Raw genomic sequence first — 22,665 nt, forward strand, 5'->3', positions numbered from 1 at the left:
CATTGCTGCAATTCAATAGTTCTATCAAAGACTCCCCATGCATTTTCATAGAAGTAATTTATTTTATCTTTGAAGTAAATACAAATTTGTCAGAAATATTTCCTAGGTCAATTTGTAAGCTCTACTATGTGGTAATTACGCCAAAATACAAGCACAAATCAGAGCGCTAAGCAGTAATTTCAAAAAGATGCTAGGCAGTAGTGAAAACTAGAAGGTTCTAAGCAACCAAATGAGATTAAATTTGGCATCAAATCACTGAAAACGAGAAACAGAACAAACTTCCTTACAGAGAAACTGACATACCGTATGCCCGAGTCTGACACTGTTATGTTAAAAGCTGCCTCTGAATAAAACATTATATACGACCCTTTCCAGCAGCATAGATGCCTGCTGGACAAGAATATTGCGCTGCTGTTTTTTAATACCTTGGAGGTTAAACGTTATGCACTGATAGTGATTTTAGTCTACAAGACAGCTTTCCTATTTTTAATTTTAGAATGCAACCAAGTTATTTGAGATGTAGGTAAAACAAAAAAAGACCAATGAGGGTTTAAAACTCTAGATGGCACACTCACACAGTAAAAGACTGTAAATCTAACCAGAAATACATAGGTTGACCTATGAGATTTTCTTGTTTTTCCACCTGAAACATACATAATCTATCTACAAATACTGTTCCGAGGCCAGTTTGTGATTATTATTATAAAAGGATCTGTACTATTTCCCCAAGTTAGAATTGGGTGATTTAATACAATGCTATGAAGTATTTGCAGTTTTATATTTCAACAGTACTGAATTAAGTTAATTTAAAATTCTACATACACTTAATTCTCATGGCATAGCACCCATCCTGTCACACTATCATACTCTGACCTACTTCATGGATAATGGGAATGACATCTAACGTGTTTCTTAAAGGCACAGTCTCATCCAACAACCAGTTCAGCTATACACTTTTTAAAGCTTTGAACTCACAGGGGAAGTTTTTGTTGTTGCTTTGTTTTTGAAGCAGAAGCTCCGCTTTGTTTTATTACATCAAGTTCAGGGTCATAAAAGCAACATTTTAATACAGAGCCTTTAACCTACCTATCTATATGGTAGGCAGCATAAAATCTGAAACTCCAGTCGGCCTGGATGGTGGTAACAGTCATGAAAATGACACCACAATATTTTTATTAGAATTTGTCAAGTGTATGCTGCTGCTGTTATGCAATCTTACTGAAGCTGTAATAAATAAAAAGATAGCTGTGCAACACATCTGAACAACATCCAGAATGATCAGAACTGCAAAATTTAATGCATTAGGGTGTTTGACTAATTACTGAGTAAATAAACAAGCACCTAAAGACAAATACAATATAGATTTACAGTGCACTAGATGCTTCATGCTAATGGTGTAAAAACATTTCTATCCTCCAGTAAGCACAAGGCAGTGGAACAAGCTATCTCATCCTTACAGTGACGTAACACTTGGTTACTGTGGAGAAGCTAATACACCATAGCTTACACCACAGTGAAGGGGTACCCATACTGTAGGTACAAAATTAGTACAGAACAGCACGCAGCCCTGCATTCAGATGGTTTTGAAATTCATGATGTGGAACATATGTACAACAAAGGACACACAGAAGGAATAAAAAAAGTGCATATGCATATACTGATTGGAGAACTACGTGGACATGGAAGCATTTGCCCACAAAGCCACAGAGAAGAATGTCTTTGGCCATAAGCCAGTACAAGAGCCCCTCTGAAGCAAAGTATACGAATAAGTTTTCTCCCTTTCTACAGTACTGAATATCAACTCATTAACAGAACCATTAACATCAACTTTTTTCTCTAATGAGTGTATTCATAATTACTCCTTGCTGTAATATGCTGGTAAATATTTACCAGAAAGTGTACCCCTGTAGCATGCTTTTACTTTTAAATATGCAAATAAGATAAAAATTTCTAACATATGTTATTCATCTACATATATAAATTCATAATTTCCATTTGCAAGTCAAATAACTCACTGTAATTTTTTTTAATCATTTAACAAGTTTATTTCTACAAATTATGGCTTAAAAGCAGGTACTGCAGATACAAAAATCTAAAGAGACTGATGTGCAGCACATGTCCTTTCTTTACGTTGTGCTCGTGGATAAGTTACTCGTTTCAGTGGGTATTCATGACATTTCTCATAGCAGCAATAAATAGGCATTTTACTTTTCATAAAACATTATTTTAGATAGCATGTTAATCAATACAAAATTAACTTTTACCAGCACTAGAGTAACATAACCCATAGGTCATTACAGGTTGATCATGGAACTGGAAAATGTAATATTGCATCTCTATGCCAATCTAAGATTGAGTGATTTGCAGGGTCTCCAACATGTCTTCCACTGCCTTCAAAGAGTATTTAGTTTCTTTCTTACTGCGACCTGCAAACTAAACAACAAAAGAGGATTGTTAATTGTCATATATCAGAAATTCTGTGCATAGATCCTGTACAAATAAGTTCTAAACATTAAGTACCAAAAATTTACTCTAATTACTACAAACCTAAAGGCACAGCCTCTTTATTGTTTTAGTGAAACCCAGCCTTTTTACTAGAATACAAGCTCTATCACCCATCCTTCAATACGTAATGAAAAATACAACAGAACTCCTTAATTTCACTCATTTGCTCTGAATTTGAATGTTCAGCACTAACAAGTATTCCACTTTGAAATTTAACATTTATCTGAATAGAGATCTTCCTGTTGTTTTGTTTACTCTGTAAAGTTTAACATAATTTTTATTTCAGACTTGAATTTCTTATGTGATCCAAACCAGATTATATTCATAATTTAAACAGTAGCAAGACTCAGACCTGTTGTTTAAGCTAATCTATTTTCTATTTTTGTTATAGCAGGACAGAGAAAATCTACTATAAAATAATCCAGTCACCATATAATTATATTTTATGGTTCAAAGTAACTGTAATGACCTCGTACTTGATTGTAACCTACTATTACAACAGCTATTTCAGAGAGCATTTGAAATAAAGTCTGTCTTGATAACGAAGAAAGATACAGCTTAATAAAAACTACTTAAGGCTTTAGATTCCCTAAGACACATGCAGCCAAGTCTGGGAAAGGAAGGGGTAAAAGGGCAGGAGATGTTCATCACCCCACACTGACCTCAAAAGGGTTTTTCTAACTGTACTGACGATTCCCATCACTCATCAGCCATATCTAACGCAGTGGATTTATTGACTAGGTTGGTCTTCAGTCAAATGAAACTCTCAACCATTTTTAATACACCTGCATTAAGAAGTTTTGCATTTGGGGTTGGGAGGGGTGGTAAAGAAATTACAAAAGCAGTAACTATAACTCGCTGCTAGTGAAACAGCCTATTCTCTGCCTAAATGTTAACATCTAAACACTCAATAAATTTTTGATTTAATGTTTTCTATTTCAAATACCACTGGTGTCTCACATAGTTAGTCCTTGATTTATAATGTGTCCCTTCTCTCTTGTAATTAACTTAATTTAGCAAACTCTTCATGACCTGTTCAGAAAGATTAAGTCATCAAACCCAGGTAATATCACACCAGCAACAAGCTGCAGGACCTGTTAACCTGCTTTTGACCCCAGGCCACAATCTAACATTGGGATTCCCAATCAGTACTGAGTTCTTAAAAAAAACATTTTTGGCACAGAAAATGAAACGGTATCTCAAATCAAATAGTCAGGAGAATGAAATGTTGTTGTGGTGACAACACTTCATAGCTAAGAGACATACTAAATACACGATATTTTCATATTTCCTATTTCCAGATGATGAACTGATGTGCTGTATTTTGACTCTAGTAGTATGTATAAACCCATGCTTCTGGTTGTGCAGTTTTCGTAGTGACCTGCAATAGTCAACTTCAGAGGAAAATCAAAGATTTCTTAACACTCTCCCAAGGTGAGAGAAGTAACTTGAATCTGACTTAATACAATATCCTCTTTTTTGTTCACACTAAACAAGAACAGTCCCAACCAAATACTTGGGGAGTTCAAATCCTTTCACAAAAAAAAAAAAAAAAAAAGAAAAAACAGAACTCAAAAAATTGTTTCAATTCAAAGCATTCAGAGATTTAAATAAAAAGCACAGAAGCCTGAATATATTGTGGTCAAAAAGCACACTTGGCAAGACACAGAAAGCACGCAGAAGAAAGCTTCAAAATAAGAATTTTACTTATTTTACTTTTCTTCAGGGACACTGAAAGCAAAACTGACATAAGACATTAGTTTAAAAAATGTTACTTGCTAATTTCAAGAGTGGTTGCCTTCATGATACTGACATGTACTTTAAGCTGAACAAATAAAACCAAACTCTGCGTCATAACAAACAGAAGTACACTTGGAAATGTAATCACTTCAAATTTGCCCTGACAAACAATTATTTTGTCTATTCTGCCATTACACAGCAATTTGACTGATTGAGCCGGAATCCATTTCTGAAAATCATGATTAAATTTTCTGTTTCCCAAATGGTTTGTAACAAAATCACCTTTCCAACCATAAATAACATGTGGATTGCTAACACAGAAGAATTTAGCAATGTACCCGAGAAGCATGTATCTGGAAAATTACTACAAGTAGGATCACATTAAAGGTTTTTGTGAGCATTAATCAAACTTGCCTGCCTCTGCTGAAACGCTTCTACCAGAGGACATGCTAAACCAATTACCTAATTGAAGAGCACTAGGTAGCCATATTTTGATTTGATGTTAAAGTAACTGTGACTCATGTCCTCAGTCAGAACAGATACCCGTTCTTCACATGGTCTGCACGGAGAGAATAATCCAGTTTCCCAGTGATGAGGTAAAACTAAGCTTACAATAATAATAAAATTATAATAATTCTTTGAATAATTAGTACTTCTCTAACTTCTGAAATAAAAGATTAAGATTAAACTTTATTCGCTTTTTTTTTTCACATGGTCAATTAAATTTAAGTGGCGTAGAGAATAACAACCCTTTTTTTCAAAGCATGTGTTAGCAGCCAGGAACTCCAGCTCCACGCAGCAGCCCTAGCTACAAAACCTTTCTGTCTTCCTTTGAAAGTTTACATTTCTCCTAGATTAGGCACAGATGAGAAGTACTAATCAGCACGGTGGATTACATATTTAACATCAAAATAAGTATATTAACCACATGGAACATGAAATATCTGTAGTTTTCAGAAAATTATTTAATTCAACTATTCTTTCTCACTGTATTTTCCTGTAAAGAAACTGCTGTACAGTCTAACCAACATTGGTGAAAGCAAGGTTTTGTTTTTACACCCAAAGATTGTTTTTTTTTAATGACAATAAACTAAAAAGTTCCTCCGATTTCATACAGGAATGCACAGGAAAAGCAAAAATCAAGTGCCAATGCAAACTGCCTCAATGAGAGAATAAATCAGAAGAAGAGGACTAGCAAAAATATTTGAAGTAAACTGCATATAAAATTAAAAAAAAAATGCAACTACAGACAGTGCTGAATTTGAAAAAATAAAGGCAGTTTTCAAAAATTACTGAGCAAACTGCTGGCAACTCAAGTTCAAAACCAGACTGAAAATGGGGAAAGATCTCACTGTAAGACAATTGCTCAGAAGTAACTTCTAGAAATAATAACTTCATATATTAAAGTCACAAATTCATATAATTTGTCTAGACACTCAAGTCAGGATTCTAAATGCACCTTATTCTCTAGAACATGACTACAGGAAAAATTGCATTTAACAGTATAAGAAGGTCCTACTAATAGAACAAGTCAATGCCAAACTCAACAAGCTTTTAAGGCTCTTATTACACTTTACAAAGCGCTTTGGATAATGCAAGAAAAGTGGGGAGGATTTATAGAGATAATATAAGTATCTAGTTTAAAACCTGGCTAGACAACCCTCCACTAATGGAGGAATGCTGTAAGGGCTTCCACTGGCACAAGTGACCAAGGTTTCATCCTTAGGTCCAAAAGATGACAATTTCCAACCGCTCAACACGCTAAGAGAGCAACAAATCAATACTGACTCAGAGGGGAAACTGCCACCTACTACATCACCAAACACCATTTGCTGTAGCAGTCGGATGTTGTAAGTCTCTGACATCCACACTAGAGTGGCAAACCCTTCTGCAGTCATGTAACAAGCTCAGCAGGGTTGGGCTGGGGCAGTCCTGTCCAGCTGTAGTCACTAGAGCTTCTTGTGGTACTTCTGTGAAGAGGAAGGGGTGTTCACACCATTTGCTCACCAAATCCGAGCTTGGGCACTTATATTTTCTGTATAGCTAAATTCCCCCTATGATTCCAGTCAGATATGGTGTTCGACACTTTACATCCCAAACAGCTAAAAAGAGCAGCGGAAGTATGCAACGTATCACAAAAGAAAATCCTGACTTAATTCCATAATAGAAGGAGCTGGTCAAAAGGCCATTTGGTAGTATTAACTGTGAAACAGTAGCAGCAAGAAAAAAATTAAATAATGGGTTCTGATACTGAAATATTACAGAGAGAGAGGAGTGTTTTGTGTATATAAAAAGTCTTTGCATTTAATACCAACATTTTTGCTCAGAAAAAGTTCTGGAGAGAACTGGACAGTATGATGTTGATGTTCAGGATTACTTATACATAAACTTTGATTGGCAGATCATTAAGAATAGCTGTAAGGGAGTCAAATGGACATACTATGTTTGGGATACACAGAGAGCAGAACCCATGAGCTAAAACCTGTTTTCATTCATAATTACAGAAAAAATACAGAGGTCTGTAATACAAAAGCAAACAGATGTTTATGCATAACTTTTCAAACAGCTGAAAAGACTCCTAATGACTTCAGTAAACTTTAATTGTGGCCTACAAAGTCTACATTTTCACAGTTCCACTGGCATTTTTCTATAAAACTACGCAAAACCAACTTCAGTGACAATTACGAAGGTAATTATTTAGAAAACTATTAAATATGGTTTTGAAAGGTCAGAATAAACTGAAGGAAAATTAAATTCTAGAATTTTCATTTGTTTTCTAGTAAAATAGAAGTAGATGACCAAGTCATTTTAAGAATTAAGACATACCAGGTTTTATTAAAATACTTAGCTGTAGAACTGAGTCTTGGAGGTCAACATTACACTAATGTACATTCAGTTAATGTCAGTAGAAAAAATACATTTAAAGCTAATAAGTAAATAATAGTAATTAGTGACTGTAAAATATCAACCTTATATTAATTAAGGCTTTCAGGAAATCAAGCAGAAGTAGATTGCAAAAAATGCAAGCAAATTAAGCTGATTTACACGTTGTATCTAACCTCTTGAACAGCAGTTGGTAAAAGTGCAGAAAAGAACTACAGAGCATGTAAAGAGTATCACAAAACAATGATGTACTAACCTGGTATGCTCTATTTATTTGGTTAGCTGCCCAGCTGGCATATTTCATATTATCTTTCTTCATTTTTGCACTTGCTTTTGGATTGGAAGCAATATGGCTGGCAGACTAGGAATACAAAAATAGAAGCAGTGTAACTACAAAATTAATGTGCATGAAATAAACTGAGAGCATTCAGCACCTTTGCATTCAAAGCCCCACGCTCAGTGATAGCAGAAAAAAAGAAAAAATAAAAACAGTTACTGGTAAACAGCATCCAATTAAGAATTAGCTAAACTTTTGAAACAATTGTTTTTTTAATTAAAGATAAACTAGACTTCAGTTCTGTTGTGTACTGAGTTTGGAACCAAACCTGGACATGATCAATTAATTCAGTTTGCTTTTCCTAACGTGAGAGTTACAAATTAGTTTTCCCCATTCAATTTGTTAACAGAAGCGATATAAAATACACCACTTGTGTGTCCAAACTGCCATAAAAAACATGACATTTTTCCCTGTGGCATCAGAAAACACATTTTAAAAGCAGGTAAGACTCTATACATAAACTATGCCCATCTTCACCTGAAAAAAGATTATTTAGGAACCGAACTCAGAGACTTTTCCGCTTACACAAATAAATGCACTTCACAAGGAAACATTGCTACTCCCTCCCAGAACATCTTTCTGAGTACAAAAGTACTTGAATGTAAAGAACCACGGAACCCTATTCTCACTCAGCAACGAAACTCCAGAGAAGATTTTGAAAAGAAGCATGGAAGCAAATGTCTACATGAACACTACATTTCAAACTCAAAGAACGTTCCCTTACAGCTATTTCCGTGAAGCTACCTCCAGAAATTGTCAAAGCAGCAGCCTCCACAAACTCAGGAATGCATTTTCTGAACCCACACCTGCATTAACTGAATTTGTGATCTAGTACAAGGTCAAGGTCCTAAGATGAGGCACCATTCTCTCTGGTTTCCTGAATTCGATGAAGTACTGACCAATTTCCTTGGCTGGTCAGCTGATACAGTAGATACAGCTGAAAGCCTTCGTGGAGAATTTACCAGGGTTATGGACATTCTTTGGGGACTAAAAATGCTGGGCATGCCTGTCAAGTACAAAAGCAGCAGCCACAGCAAAACCAGACCCTAAAGCCTGGAAAGAGCATTACAAAAAAATTAGGAGCCAAAGGGTAGATACAGAAGGAGCAATGGCAAGCTATGCTTGCAAAAACCACCTAGTGAAATGTGACAGCAGCCAGCCGAGCAAAACTGAAGAACTGAAACAGAGCGTACTGGCGTTTTTTGCAGTAATGAACTTGCATTATGCAGATCAGGGTTTATGCGTATTACTTCCAGGCACTGCCAAAACAAAAAGTTTCTCAAATGCTTGGATCATATTAGCACAAGGTTGCCAGCCAGAACATCATAGATAACAGGCTCTAAATCTACTTTACAGACTGAAAATAACAAGCAGGACGTTAAGATTTGACAGAGGACAAGTCAAGACTGGCCGTAATAAACCCCCAGGCCTGTTCTAGAATCAATGCAGAACCCAAGAATCTCTGCAGATGGGCTAAGAAGATTAGGTTCAAGTCTCTTTGAGTCTTAAAGGTGATGCCTAACAAGTCCTTGAAAGAAAGCTCCTATTGCCTGGCATTTATAGGAAGCCTCAAAGTTACCTGCGTGATGCATCTCTAAACTGCCCCCCTCCCAAGAAACAAAAGAGTGGCCTAGAATTTCAAAAAAAATATATGGAACCTTTCTGGTTTTGTCCCCAAAAAGATCTTTTAAAAGACCTAAAATCTAAAGGAAGATCTTCAATAGAGGCCTCAGTATCTCTGGAGAAACTGAATAACTGGTGCCAGTACGTGCTACCTGTAGCTACTGTAGTCATGGCCACACTCAAGCCAACAACGCTGTGCAAGCTAAAGACTCATTTTGAAAGTAGAAAGTTGTATTTAGAAATTGGAGTGAGAAAAAACAAAGAAAAAAACCCAGGGTGGTTAAAAAAAAAGAAAAAAGAAAAAAAAAGCAGCCATCATACTGTGCTGGTACTCTTCAGCAGATCACCATCCTGTAGAGAGGAGCATGACTAAATCCCTTAAGACCTTACCTTCAATAACAGGTACGTGCCAATAATTAGAATTCTTTGGAAAACACGGGCAAGACTTAAAAGTTAAGAGCACTTCAAGTAAGGAGTACTTACTGGCATAAAATTGCCCATACTCAGCATTTAAAAACTGTGTCAATAATCTGAGCTATTAAGCTAAACCAAAAGAAAAAAAACAGCAAATGGCAAAGGAAAATATACATGCATAAAAACATATTCAAAATGATACCATGGAAAATATATGATCATGCTTACCATGTAAAGTCCAAACAAAGCTCTCATATTTCTGTTGTTAAGCTTCAGTGCTTGTGCAAAATACTTTCTTGATAGCTCTAGGTTTTCAAGCCCCCCTTGAGTGTATTTAACCTGTAAAAATTATAAGCTCCTGAAACTTGTACATGTCATCCATACCTCAGGCATTCACTGCTGAAGCAAAGATACCATGAAACTTCACTTCAGGTTTGTCTCACATGATATTTCAAATCAGGTGAGTCCTACCAAAGGCCAAACACTGTTTTGGGAGAAATCTGAGCTCTTTTCAATATACAAATGTTAAAATATTTAAATATAGGAGGAAAAAAGCCAGCATTAATTTAATTAATTTATTGCTACAAGAATAAAAAATTATTATTTTGCACCTATACATACTTACAACCTTGGGATAGCCTCTTATGAAAAGTAACACAAGCTTTAAATCTAAAGCTAAATTCTGACTGCTATAAATCCATACTATATTCCTTCAGCACAGCATTACACCAGCACACAAAACAACACAGTGCCTTTCATTATCTATTCAACTGCAAAATAGTGCACAAAGTTTAGAAGATTACTTCATTGTTTTCCTATGCATTTTGCCTGTTATTAGATCAACAAAAAGAGGGATAAATACTAGAAGAGACGCTTCATAGTCTTTCTACCAGAAAGCTATTTAGACTTTCAAGTTTTAATGTTAATCCCATTTTATCCACATTAATAAAACAAATTAAGTCCATTCTAAGCAGTTAAAGAGTATAATTTAGGAAAAAAATAACATACATCTGAAAAAAAGAGTGCAAATGGCTAAAAACCTTGAGCTAAAACTTCTAAGGACCCTCTCTCCTCTCAGTGCTCTTTCAGGCAAAATTTCCTACATGGATTCCAAGATCTGGCTCCACAATAACCGGCAATATATCATAACCTCCTAGGCAGCAGTGTTCTGGAAAAGTTTAATTTCTCATGTACTTAATTTGAAAAGTGCATAAACACTTCAACAAGAATAGCTCATTTAAAATGAATTTTTATCATCAATAATTCCTGCCCTTACTCTTATATTTAGCTTAGTCACACTGAGTAAGGAAACAGTTTTCTTAACATGTTAAGTTCTACGAGACGTTAACTTTCTCTGTGTACTCTCTTAAATCTCCGAGGGAAAAATTAAAGAAAACATTTTTATTCCATTTTCACTGCTTCAGTAACATAAAAACAGAATATGTATTCAAACATAATTGATTTTTCTGAAAATACTCACTTCAGCATATTGCTGACAGTATAAGTGGTTGTGTGGATTAGTCATCATAAGCTCCTCTAAGCAGAAGGCTGCCTTTGCATAGCTGAGGTATATAAAAAACAGTGACAAAATGAAACACAATATACAGTTCTTTGTTTCAGTTTCTTTACAGCACAATAAGTCTTACTTTTCCCCCTGTAACTTCAAATGATTCACAATTAAGAAAATGTTTTATTTTTAAATGATGTTTGAAACCTCATGTTACTATTTTTACATCACAGTGAAAAACATACAAAATCTAATAGTCTAGGTATATATGGAACAGCTCATGGAAAGCATTTAACATTTTAATATTCTCATATTAATAATTTTTATTAATAAGTGCCATTTCTGATCAACAAAAGTGACAAGTAGAAACAGGCATTAGGTACTGTAAGACAATGAATTCAGTTCATTTTTTTCTACCAGAAAATTCAGCTACCTGAGGATTCACAGACAAGAGCACGCACTTTACCTGCTCACAGTCAACCACAGAAGTGAGATTGAAAAACCATACTAAGAACAGTTCTAAAAATCGAACAGTTCCAATCTATATATGAAAATAGCATCAGACCAATCCAAATGGACAACAACTTATCATTGCAAGAGAGAACACTAGTACTTGTTCTTTAAATGAAAGTGTCCTGGTTTCAGCCAGAACAAAGTTAATTTTCTTCCTAGTAGCTGGTACAGTGCTGTGTTTTGGATTTAGGATGAGAATAATGTTGATAACACACTGATGTTTTAGTTTGTTGCTTACACTAAGTCAAGCATTTTTCAGCTTCTCATACTGCCCTGCCAGTGGGGGCTGGGAGTGCACAAGAAGCTGGGAGGGACACAGCTGGGACAGCTGACCCAAATGAGTATCATATGACATCATGCCCAGTATCTGAAAAAGAGATATTGGCAGTATATCATAGAATCACAGAATGGTATGAAGGATTTGAGCTGCCTTGGAAGTGGTCGCTACTGAAACACAACTCCTATTAGCCCCCCAACTGCCAGTGCTGGGCTGGATGCTCAAAGTCAAGGTCCCCTCTACACATCATGCAACTGATGTCACGTGGAGTAAGTGGGTCGCACTGATCACGCAATGGGCTCAAATAGGAAATCCCAGTCACCCAGGAATTTTAGAAGTGATCATGGACTGGCCAGAAGGCAAAGGTTTTGGAGTATCACCAGAGGAGGAGGTGACATGTGCTGAGGAGGTCCCACCGTATAATAAAACACCAGAAAATGAGAAGCAATATGCCCTGTTTACTGATGGGTCCTGTCGCGTTGTAGGAAAACATTGCAGTGGAAAGCTGTTGTACGGAGTCCTATATGACAAGCTGCAGAAACTGCTGAAGGAGAAGGTGAATCGAGTCAGTTTGCAAAGGTGAAAGCCATCCAGCTGGCTTTAGATACTGCTGATAGAAGTGGCCAGAGCTCTATCTCTATACTGACTCATGGATGGTGGCAAATGCCCTGCGGAGGTGGATACAGCAATGGAAGCAGAGCAACTGGCAGCGCAGAGGTAAACCCATCTGGGCTGCTGCACTGTGGCAAGATATTGCGTCCCGGATAGAGAATCTGGTTGTAAAAGTACATCACGTAAATGCCCACGTACCCAAGAGCTGGGCCACTGAAGAACATCAAAACAAGCAGGAGGTGGATCAGGCTGCTAAGATTGAAGTGGCTCAGGTGGATTTGGACTGGCAACATAAGGGTGAACTATTTACAGCTCAGTGGGGCCATGAAGGAAGAGATGCAACATACAGACGGGCTTATGATCAAGGGGGGGACTTGACCATGGACACTATCGCGCAGGTTATCCATGAATCTGAAACGTGCTGCCATTAAACAAGCCAAGCAGTTAAAGCCTCTGTGGTATGGAGGACGACGGCTGGAATATAAATATGGGGAGGCCTGTCAGGTTGACTATCTCTCACTCCCACAAACCCACCAAGGTAAGCACTATGGTGGAAGTAACCACTGGATGGCTGGAAACATATCCTGTGCCCGTGCCACCGCCCGGAACACAATCTTGGGCCTTGAAAAGCAAGCTTTACGCCAACGTGGCACCCCAGAAAGAACTGAGTCAGACAATGCGACTCATTTCCAAAGCAACCTCATAAACACCTGGGCCAAGGAGCGCAGCATTGAGTGGGTACATCACATCTCCTACCATGTACCAGCCTCCAGGAAAAATCGAACGATATAATGGACTGTTATAGACTACACTGAGAGCAACGGGTGGTGGAACCTTCAAACGCTGAGACACACATGTAGCAAAGGCCAGACAGTTAGTCAACACTAGGGGATCTAGCAATCGAGCTAGCCCTGACCAGTCAAAACTTTTATGTACTGTAGAAGGGGTATTCCCTACCATACGATATCATGCCCAGTATATAAACTGGGGGGAGCTGGCTGGGGGACAGTCCAGCTTGGGGATTGGTTGGGCATCAGTCAGTTGGTGGTGAGCAATTGTATTATGCATCACTTGTTTTGTATATTCTATTATTATTATTATTATTATTATTATTTTCCCTTCCTTTTCTGTCCTGTTAAACTGTGTTTATCTCAACTCACGAGTTTCACTTTTTTTTTTCCTGATTCTCTCCCCCATCCCACTGAGGGGGAGGGAGTGAGAGAGTGGCTGTGGGGTGCTTAATTGCAGGCTGGAGTTAAACCACAACAGAAAGCTTTCAGAAAGAATTAAGAAGTCAAGCTCAAAATGTAGGTTTATTTAATTATAAAAATCTTAGCTTCATCATCTTTCAACTAACAGAGTTTCCTGCAGAATTTGCATCTTTACAGATATGCAATAGCACTGTCGCGCAGAGCTGACATGATAGGATTCCAAAATTCAGAGACACAATATCTATAATGACAGTGTGGGTAGATATTTAATATCAGAGTAAAAGCACTTTAGCAATTATGAGACAAGATTAAACCATATAATCTGTAAAATCTTACTTCTTAAAATGAATATATTGTGGTTTTCTCCTGTGCACATTATGATAGTTGCGCATGTATTTCAAATATTAATTTGGAGATAAAAGGATAGCCACCTCATTCTCTAAAACCAGAAGCCACAGTCCTCATAACAGAACACAGGGTAGAACTGAGGACTATATAAACCTTGCACATCTATAGTGTGTTTATGAACAATGTTAACAGCATGGTGATTTCACAAGCAAGACTAAATTTGTGACACTGATAAAACAAATAAGCTGATGAATTGTTTCCTTTTTTTTAAATTAACTTTTAGTTCCTTTTTAGCCAGGATTCCAATTTTTCCCCATTTAATCATCAAAATAATAATAATAATGATGCTCATAAAAGTACAGTGAGCACAGTTAATTTTTTCAATGAACTGGAGAAAGTTCTACGTATTATTTTTTTATTGGAATTACAGACCAAGACAAATAGAAGCAAAAGCAATTTATTTCTCAGGTTTTATTACACAATTTTATAATAAAGATTCTAGCAAAAAAAAAATCCCAGCCAGGAATGGAATATGTATGTTTGCACCACTCTATCATTCACTTTTGTACCGACACATTTGACAAGCTTAAATATCTTTCTAACCTTTTTTTTTTCAAAAATAGCTATTTCCTTGGAAAAGTGGTGGGTGAATTTCCCAAAACAAATGGAAATCTGGATATAAAAATTCTAGATTATTCCTTAAGTTAGCATTTGAAAGAGTTTAATAATTATTTTCTTTGAGAATGGGGTGGAAAGAGAGGTGATGGAGGAAACAATTTTTTCATCACAGTGAGAATGGCTATTTCTTCCTTGAGAATTCGATTCTTTTACTACTCTCTAGAAAGGAAGGAAGGAAACAATGTGATATAATTCAGGCTGGGCTGAAGAACAAGGGGGAAAAAAAGATATGCCTTTGGGCAGAGGTTAGAATTAATGCTGTGATATTAGAAAACTTGCACTAAAGCTTTGAGCTAATCCTCTCACACTGGGATTTCCTCCTTTCACTACAGCAATAAAAAAAAGCCAACAAAACCATTAAATATCCAATAAGCAAGTTACTACAACATTCAGCATTCTTGATTGCATTGGGTTTGTACCCAGGCGACCAGATGCCTCTAACTCTGCATCCATGTTTTTTTGGGGATTTTTTTTTAAAAGCTACTAAAAGCTCTTGCAGTGGTAGGCTAAAAGAAAATCAGAATATCTGTTGCTGTGATCAACTGATTTTAGAAGTAAAGAATTTAAAATCTGTAACTAGTAAAAACACCACTTGAATGAAGAATTACGGGAAATAAGTGCCGTTCCCTGCTACACTCAAACCACTTCTTTTAAAATATTGGATTTAAAAAAATGACTAAAACATACAGGTAATTAAGTAAACTTTCTGCTTTAAAATCAAATGCCTTCTTAAAGCATTTGGTAGTCAAATAAGGCTGGTAATTATTTCCTCTTGATGTTTGTTATATTGGAAATGAGACAGCATACTTTCTAGCACTAGTCCTTCAAAAAAAATCACTGAGGTCTTTGACACTTGTAAACCTACTCTAGCTTTCAATTTAACAGTTTTTGTGTGGACTTAGCAAACAACTTACTCATGTTCATTGATGTAAAGTTCTGCAAGTTCATGCCAAGCTTCTTGGTCTCCAACAAATCTGTACAGAGAAGACAAGAGAGGAAAAAAAGAAAAAAAGAAAGCATGTGCAAGGGATCCTGTAAATGACCGGCATGGAAGCAAAAGTGTAAATTAAATGCAAATTCCATTTTAATTAAAAAGATTTATCAGAATAGCAAAACACAATCTGTATTCTTGTAAGACACTCACTGTTCCAGATACTCATTCAGCTCTCGGATGGCCTCAAGATTTTTCCCCTGGGCTTTTCGAATGGCAATCTTACGCTTTCTTGCTGCCTATGGGTTGGCATTAATAAAGGATTAGGGTCTCATAATTCCCTGGGTTTTTGTAAAGAAAGCAATTTGACTGTGCAAATTATTATCTCAATACGAGTGAAATTCCACTGCAGAGCAACTGCTAGGTTGAAGTTTATAAACATACCCTATGACATCCCACTGAGAGACTGAAAACCTCTTCTTACAATCACATTACATATGCTTTTCTTCGGAGGCACAAACTGTATGCATTATTTCATTCAAATAAATGACTGTCCAGATTCTGATAATTACAAAACAGCAGGGGATGCTAATCTTCCGCCATTCCAAAGACCCCCACCTTGTCACTCACAAGATCCATGACTATAAAGAAGAGATGGTGACTGAGTCTTAGAGAATCCCGCAGATGCATCTTGGTTGCCACTGTATAAACACGTCTTTCAGCCATTTTTAAAGATCCTTGTTGGAGTGCTGAATGCCATCTTTAATTAACGTTGAACACACACCGATTTCATAAACAAGTTTCTCATCATTCTTGGAGCACAAAGTACACTCCTCAGTGTAAGGGGAATACAGAACAGCCATTTCAATGGCAAAACTGAGCAGTACTTTGATATGCGGATGGAAAATACATTTCAACATAAACAATACAAAAACGAGTTATAAAAATTATAATGTATTTAAATTTTGAACTCCTAACAGTTGTTACAGACCATCAGCAGAAAAGATACACAGAATTTTAATAGTTGATTATTCTGTACTCCAATCCAATATTCCAGTTTCTGAAGTATGTTGGTTACAGTTCTCTAAAAGCAGTTTTCAGACCTCGAGGAGTTGTGAATCAAGATACACTTGCTGTGTAATTCAAAACAATGGACATCTTCCCAGCAGTCTGACAGAGTTTGGAGCAAACAGCATTACACCTCAGCCAGCCTGAAAGCCATCAGATCAGGAATCTGACAGAATAAAAGTAAAACCAAATTCCAGAGTAACATGGAATTTTACACAAAACGCCACGAGCCTCCTGCCTTGCCTATAACCCCTGTTCTCCTGGGTGACCACAATCACTGTAGTCAGACACGAGAAGACAGACGGCCTGGTGTGCGTGATGTGTCTGCATATACACACACACTTACATGCCATTTCTCCATGAGATAATATTAATTTTTAAAAAAAGCGCATACTTTTCCAGTAACAAAGTCCCACTGCTTATTGTGCTCTTAGCTCTCATCCCATTTCGTATCTTATAAAGAGGTTATACAGTTGGATATCACCTTACAGAAGCTCTGACAGCACGGGAACGGACAACTCTTCAACACAACCTTGAACGATTTCAATCCTTGAATTTAAGATAGCTCTGAAATTAGTTTCTTCATGAAGTACCTTCCTAAGATCACAGTCTCATATACTGAGAAAGAGTTCTTGTATTTTTACAGTATTTTAAACACAACTATTTTCTTAAATAATTTCTTATCCTTTGATCATCATTTGAACAAATTTATTGCTTCCAGAAGAAGAGCAGACCATAGCATTTAAGTAAACTACTTCAAGCTACCAAAACAGCACAGCTAGAAAGGCTTTTAACTCCAACTGTGGGTTTATTCTGTCCTTTGAGTTCATCCCCTTCACCTCCTGCACAAAGATATAATCGATGAAAATTCAGTGAAAATGACTCAAGTGAGGAAAACATATTTCACTCTTCTGCTTAAATGCAAGGCACAGACAGAAAGAAAATTCATCAGAACGATGAAGAGACACATTAGGACACAGGCAGCGTGGTGGGTTTACCCACAGTTGTTTTGTTTTCCCCTGCTGCTTTGTCAAACTGCAACCTGTGAAGTTACATTCCTCATTTTACTTTTACTGGGAGACATTTGGCTAAAAGCCATAACTGACTCTGGAAATTTTAACTGCTGACCACATTTATCACTATAACAATAATAGGCACTGTTTATTTTATTTTTGAGTTTTTAAAATAAAGATAACAGTGTAATTAAACTTATTTTTTTAAATATGAAAAGAAAAATCCCATATGCTTATCATATTGCTACTATTACTAAACAAAAAAACAAACCAAAACAAAAAAAAACCCAAACCATTGCTCTCTACCACGTTTTATGAAGAGGTCTCAAAGCATTTCGTAAAGCAGGTCACTGCCCCTGCTCTGGTGGGACCAGGGCAATGTTACACTCACTACCCAAGGCTGATATTATACACAGCCCAGTGACCTGCCCACTGAGCCCGAAACATGAAAGAAGAGAAAGTGCGGATAACAGCGTGCACAGCCAAAGGAGCGTATCATGCAATTACAGCTTACGAAGACAATAAGTTTTTTTGCAGGTGACAGATTATCCCCTTTAAAATGTAGCTTTTTGGATTAAAAATTCAGCTGCTACTTTCAAAATTTAAAGAAAAAACAATCAAGAGACTGAACTGATCAAAGCTAAACTGCTTGAGAACTGAAATCATCCGTTCAATATATAAAATCAAGCAATGCATCTGACAAGTTAATTTGCAATGGCAAACAGGAACAGTCTACATAAGTCACCCTCCTTTTTCGTTTCTAATGCAACTCCTTCAGTCACATGCAAGTGAGTCCTCCAAGAGTCTGGAAACACATTTTCTCGATGGTTACTTTATTTCTTAACCACAGCACTCCCAAATAATGTAAATCACTGTAACCTCAAGACATTAACTTATGAAAAGCTACTACTACTTCTAGTCACAAACATAAACTGATTTTTACCTATAACAAGCACATCATCTAATGGAACCAAATAATGAGGATAAAAGGATTAGACATAATTAACATGTTCTGATGGTAGCCCTTAGGAGTAAAATGAATTACATACACATTTGACAAGATTTATTCGCTTCTAAACTGCATCACATCCCACAAAATTTCTTCCAAATTACACTTTTTGTTTCTTATTTGAGAAAAGTAGAATTTAAAACTTCCTGTTTTATCCACCTTATCACTAAAAATAAAGCAGCATTTGGGCTTGAAATCTGCCCTCTCCTCACCCTCAAATAAACCTTCAAAAATGCCAGAGAACCCTTAGTTTACAAAAAAGAGGCTGAGACACTCAAAACAGTGCTGACATTCAAAGGATGAACAAAATGTCATATAGTAGCATAGAATTTTTGAAAGTCTCTTTAAAACCGCTGGGAAGAAGTCAGTGAGGATGTAGGGTTTTTTTTTAAAGTAATTACATTTTTCAATCACATAAATAAAATTATAACACGTATTCTGAATGCATTGCCAAGAGACATATACATAGGTGTTCAGCAGATCTGACGTATTCAGCTCTGTGATTTCTAGGAGTGATAAGACAGACTAAAAAATAATTAAAACACACCACTATTGCTTTTATCTGTATTCACAGACTGCTCTCCCATGGGACTTTCTAGCTTCTCTTTGAATCATGAAGATTATTAGGTTTTTTTTTTTAATAAAAACTGAAATTTAGTATGACTCTAGCAGTCAATGCTGTAAGAAAATCAGAGATGAAAAGGCCTGCACTAAAACCAGGACATGGGCCATTTTGTGTGCTGTAAACTTCTAATTCTTATTCTGATTGATATTGTCCCTGAGCCCCTCTCTAGTTCCCTGCGTGTATCAGCTTCCTCCACGGTGAGCTGGGGCTCACACTCATATGCTTACTGAGCATCCTGAGGAAAGTGGCATAACTAACAACAATTTAGTTAGTTATGTCACACAAAAAAACCCAATTTTTCTTTATTTCCATCAAATTAAACAAAATGTTGTACTGCACAAAACCACTGCCAACACTAACAACCACTTTACCAGAGGAAAACTAGTTATTTTATAAAGAAAGGCAGACTCCCACCAATTCTAAGGAAGCTTTACCTAGCATTCATTTCATACATCTGATTTATTACCTTAGTATCAGCTGATACAAGAAAACCAGGCCATTTCATGTGTTTTATTATGTTTCAGGGCTTTGTTTAATAAAAATCTCAAATTTCAAAATATGAGCTCATTTTTAAGGCACCTATTGCAAGATACTAAAAAACTGCAGAAAGCAGAGTACAAATCTGTTCAATCATTAATTTCAAGTCCACTAAGAATAGTCACGAGAAACCTATTTTTAACTACAAGATTTGAGATTATTTTGAATCTATGAAGCATACTAAAACAGTTGTCATAATTCTATTAACAAAGATAGAAAAGTAACGCTCAAGAGTTACATTTCAGCTCTTCGTGTCACAACAGTAAGATTCTTAAGAACAAGCCTGATGCAAAAGTGAACTCAATCTCCTTTCTCCTTCCACCTTAAATCAAAAGGAAAAGACAAAGATTTCAGTGCTGCAACAGGATCTGCAGTGTTTGACCATGCAGAACCTACAACATGGAATTCCCCCTATCAATTTTCCACAGTTTAAAACAAAACGCTGGAATGGTTATTGGCAGATTCTGTAAATGCAGCATTCTTAATGGAAAGATATATGCCATCTTAAAGAAACACTTATACCGTAATCAGTATCATATGGACTAAGGTACCTCAGTATGTCACATATTTATTAAACAGCGAACCTTTCCAAGCTATTTCTTTTGAAGACTAATAATCCCCAATCTGGCACAAGAACTAATCCTCCATTTGTCATGATTCTTTTTAATTAGCATTAAGTAGACTCAAAGTGAAGTGAGGATTTGAACATTTATCAACTTCTGCATTTGGTTAGTAAAACATACCAAGAGAGGGTCTAAGATTGCTCTAAATCTCATGGTTGCAAAGAAAGTATTAGTAGGAGAATTTTCCGGGACTGATACCTCTAAGAAAAGAACAATTTTGTATCTGTATAATTGCTGCAGCATTTTAGAAAACATGCATTTGGTCTAAGAGTTTGACACATTAAAATAATTTCCTTCAAATCGCAATATGCAGATCAAAACAGAAGTATAAACAACTACAACAAAGATAAAGGGAAGGAATTAAACAGACATCAAAAAATACTACATAATCTGAATATAACCACAATAACGAATGTACTCTCACCAGACTTAAAGAGTTTTTTCATAGTTAACCATGGAAGACAGTCAAATCAGGCCAAATCTTGCAAATTAATCTATGCAGGCACAGAGCTGCTGAGTTGAAGCTGCTCCTTTAGGGATAATGTCAAAGCATAAGTAGCAATGGTGAACATAACTTTTTACAGGGTTCTAGGGGGAATCCAATGAACAATAGCCCATAAAGTCTAACACCAGCACACAGCAAATTGGTAGAAGCTATGAAGGCTAAAAAGCTAAAGCCTGGAATTGGAAAACATGAAAAATGCTATATATCAAAGAAGAATAAGAACAGTTTACACAGAGACAAGTAAGGCTTCCCAGATCTGCTGGAGTTCTTCGAAGGAGTCACTAAGAGTGTGGATAATAAAGATCCATTTAAAAGTCAACTTCAACTTCAAAAATAATTTCAAAAAGATTTCTCACTCTGAAGCCAAAAGCTCTGAAGGAAAGTAAGCTGCCACAGGGTAACAGGAGAAGGTCTTCACATGGATAAATAAATTAGCCAAAAGGTATAAAATACAGGAGAAAAGAGTTCTTGTCCACTAGTGAGTTCTCTGCACTGAGAATCCCAGTGTTGCCTGTACTAAAAACTACTGCTCAGCATCTTCATTACTGTTCTAACAAGGGAACTAATAGAGATGTGCTAAAGTTAATTGATGATAATGAGTTATTTAAGTATAAAGAACAAAAGTCAACTGTAAACACCAGCATTCACAACAGTGGGTGTCAGGATGATAGAACAGCCCCTGAAATTTAATCTAGATAAAGGGTTGCATATAGGGTAAAACAGTATTTACAGTTTAATGTACACAGCAAAGCTCTCTGAATTCTCACCTCGGTGCCTGGAAAAATTAGGGAGAAAATTATTCTGGGAGTTACTGAAACACATCTTAAAAGACAATGCAGTCATTGGTCCCAGACAGCACTGGTTCATAAGGGGAAAGTCCTGTTTGACAAATTCGATTTCTTTCTATGACAAGGTTACCCACCTAATTGACCAAGGGAAGCCAGTCGATGTAATCTTTTTGGATTTCAGTAAAGCTTTCGATACTGTCTCTCACAGTATCCTCCTGGGCAAAATGTCCAGCATACAGCTGGATAAACACATAATCTGGGTGAACAATTGGCTGATGAGTAGGGCTCAAAGAGTTCTAGTAAATGGGGCTACATCGGGCTGGTGACCGGTCACTAGTGGGGTTCCTCAGGGATCCATCTTGGGGCCAGTGCTCTTCAATATCTTCATTAATGATTTGGATGCAGGACTTGAAGGACTACTATTCAAATTCGCTGATGACACTAAATTGGGAGGAACTGTTGACACTCCTGAGGGCAGAGAGGCCCTGCAGAGAGACCTAGATAAATTAGAAAGGTGAGCGATCACCAACCGCATGAAGTTTAACAAGGGAAAGTGACGGATTTTGCACCTGGGACATGACAACCCTAGATGTACTCCCCTACAGACTGGGGAACGAGAGGCTGGAGAGCAGCCCCACAGAAAGGGATCTGGGGGTTCTGGTCAACAGCAAGTGTGCCCTTGGCAGCCAAGAGGGCCAACCGCATCCTGGGGTGCATCAAGCATAGCATTGCTAGCCAGACGAGGGAGGTGATTGTCCCACTATACTTTGCACTGGTGTGGCCTCACCTTGAGAACTGTGAGCAGTTTTGGGTGCCACAGTATAAAAAGGATATGAAGATACTAGAGAGTGTCGAGAGGAGAGCCACAAAGATGATGAAGGGTTTAGAGGGGAAGCCGTACAAGGAGCGGCAGAAGTC

At 36.9% G+C, this 22,665-nt stretch overlaps 1 protein-coding gene across 5 annotated transcripts in view; it reads right to left on the bottom strand.

Moving 5' to 3' along the window:
- Positions 1 to 1,988: 1,988 nt before the first annotated feature.
- The window catches only part of EMC2 (ER membrane protein complex subunit 2), a 47,595-nt gene continuing 26,918 nt past the window's right edge, over positions 1,989 to 22,665 (bottom strand). For all 5 annotated transcript variants that reach the window (XM_068396108.1, XM_068396110.1, XM_068396111.1 and 2 more), the window contains 6 exons: positions 15,793 to 15,878; positions 15,563 to 15,622; positions 10,983 to 11,064; positions 9,731 to 9,841; positions 7,385 to 7,489; positions 1,989 to 2,433 (listed from right to left, as the gene is read on the bottom strand). In XM_068396108.1, coding sequence (XP_068252209.1) covers positions 2,347 to 2,433; positions 7,385 to 7,489; positions 9,731 to 9,841; positions 10,983 to 11,064; positions 15,563 to 15,622; positions 15,793 to 15,878 — 531 coding nt within the window. In that variant the 3' untranslated portion in view covers positions 1,989 to 2,346. The remainder of the gene's footprint in view (positions 2,434 to 7,384; positions 7,490 to 9,730; positions 9,842 to 10,982; positions 11,065 to 15,562; positions 15,623 to 15,792; positions 15,879 to 22,665) is intronic.

Source organism: Nyctibius grandis, chromosome 3 (assembly GCF_013368605.1).
Source record: "Nyctibius grandis isolate bNycGra1 chromosome 3, bNycGra1.pri, whole genome shotgun sequence".
In the NCBI taxonomy this organism is placed as follows: domain Eukaryota; kingdom Metazoa; phylum Chordata; class Aves; order Nyctibiiformes; family Nyctibiidae; genus Nyctibius; species Nyctibius grandis.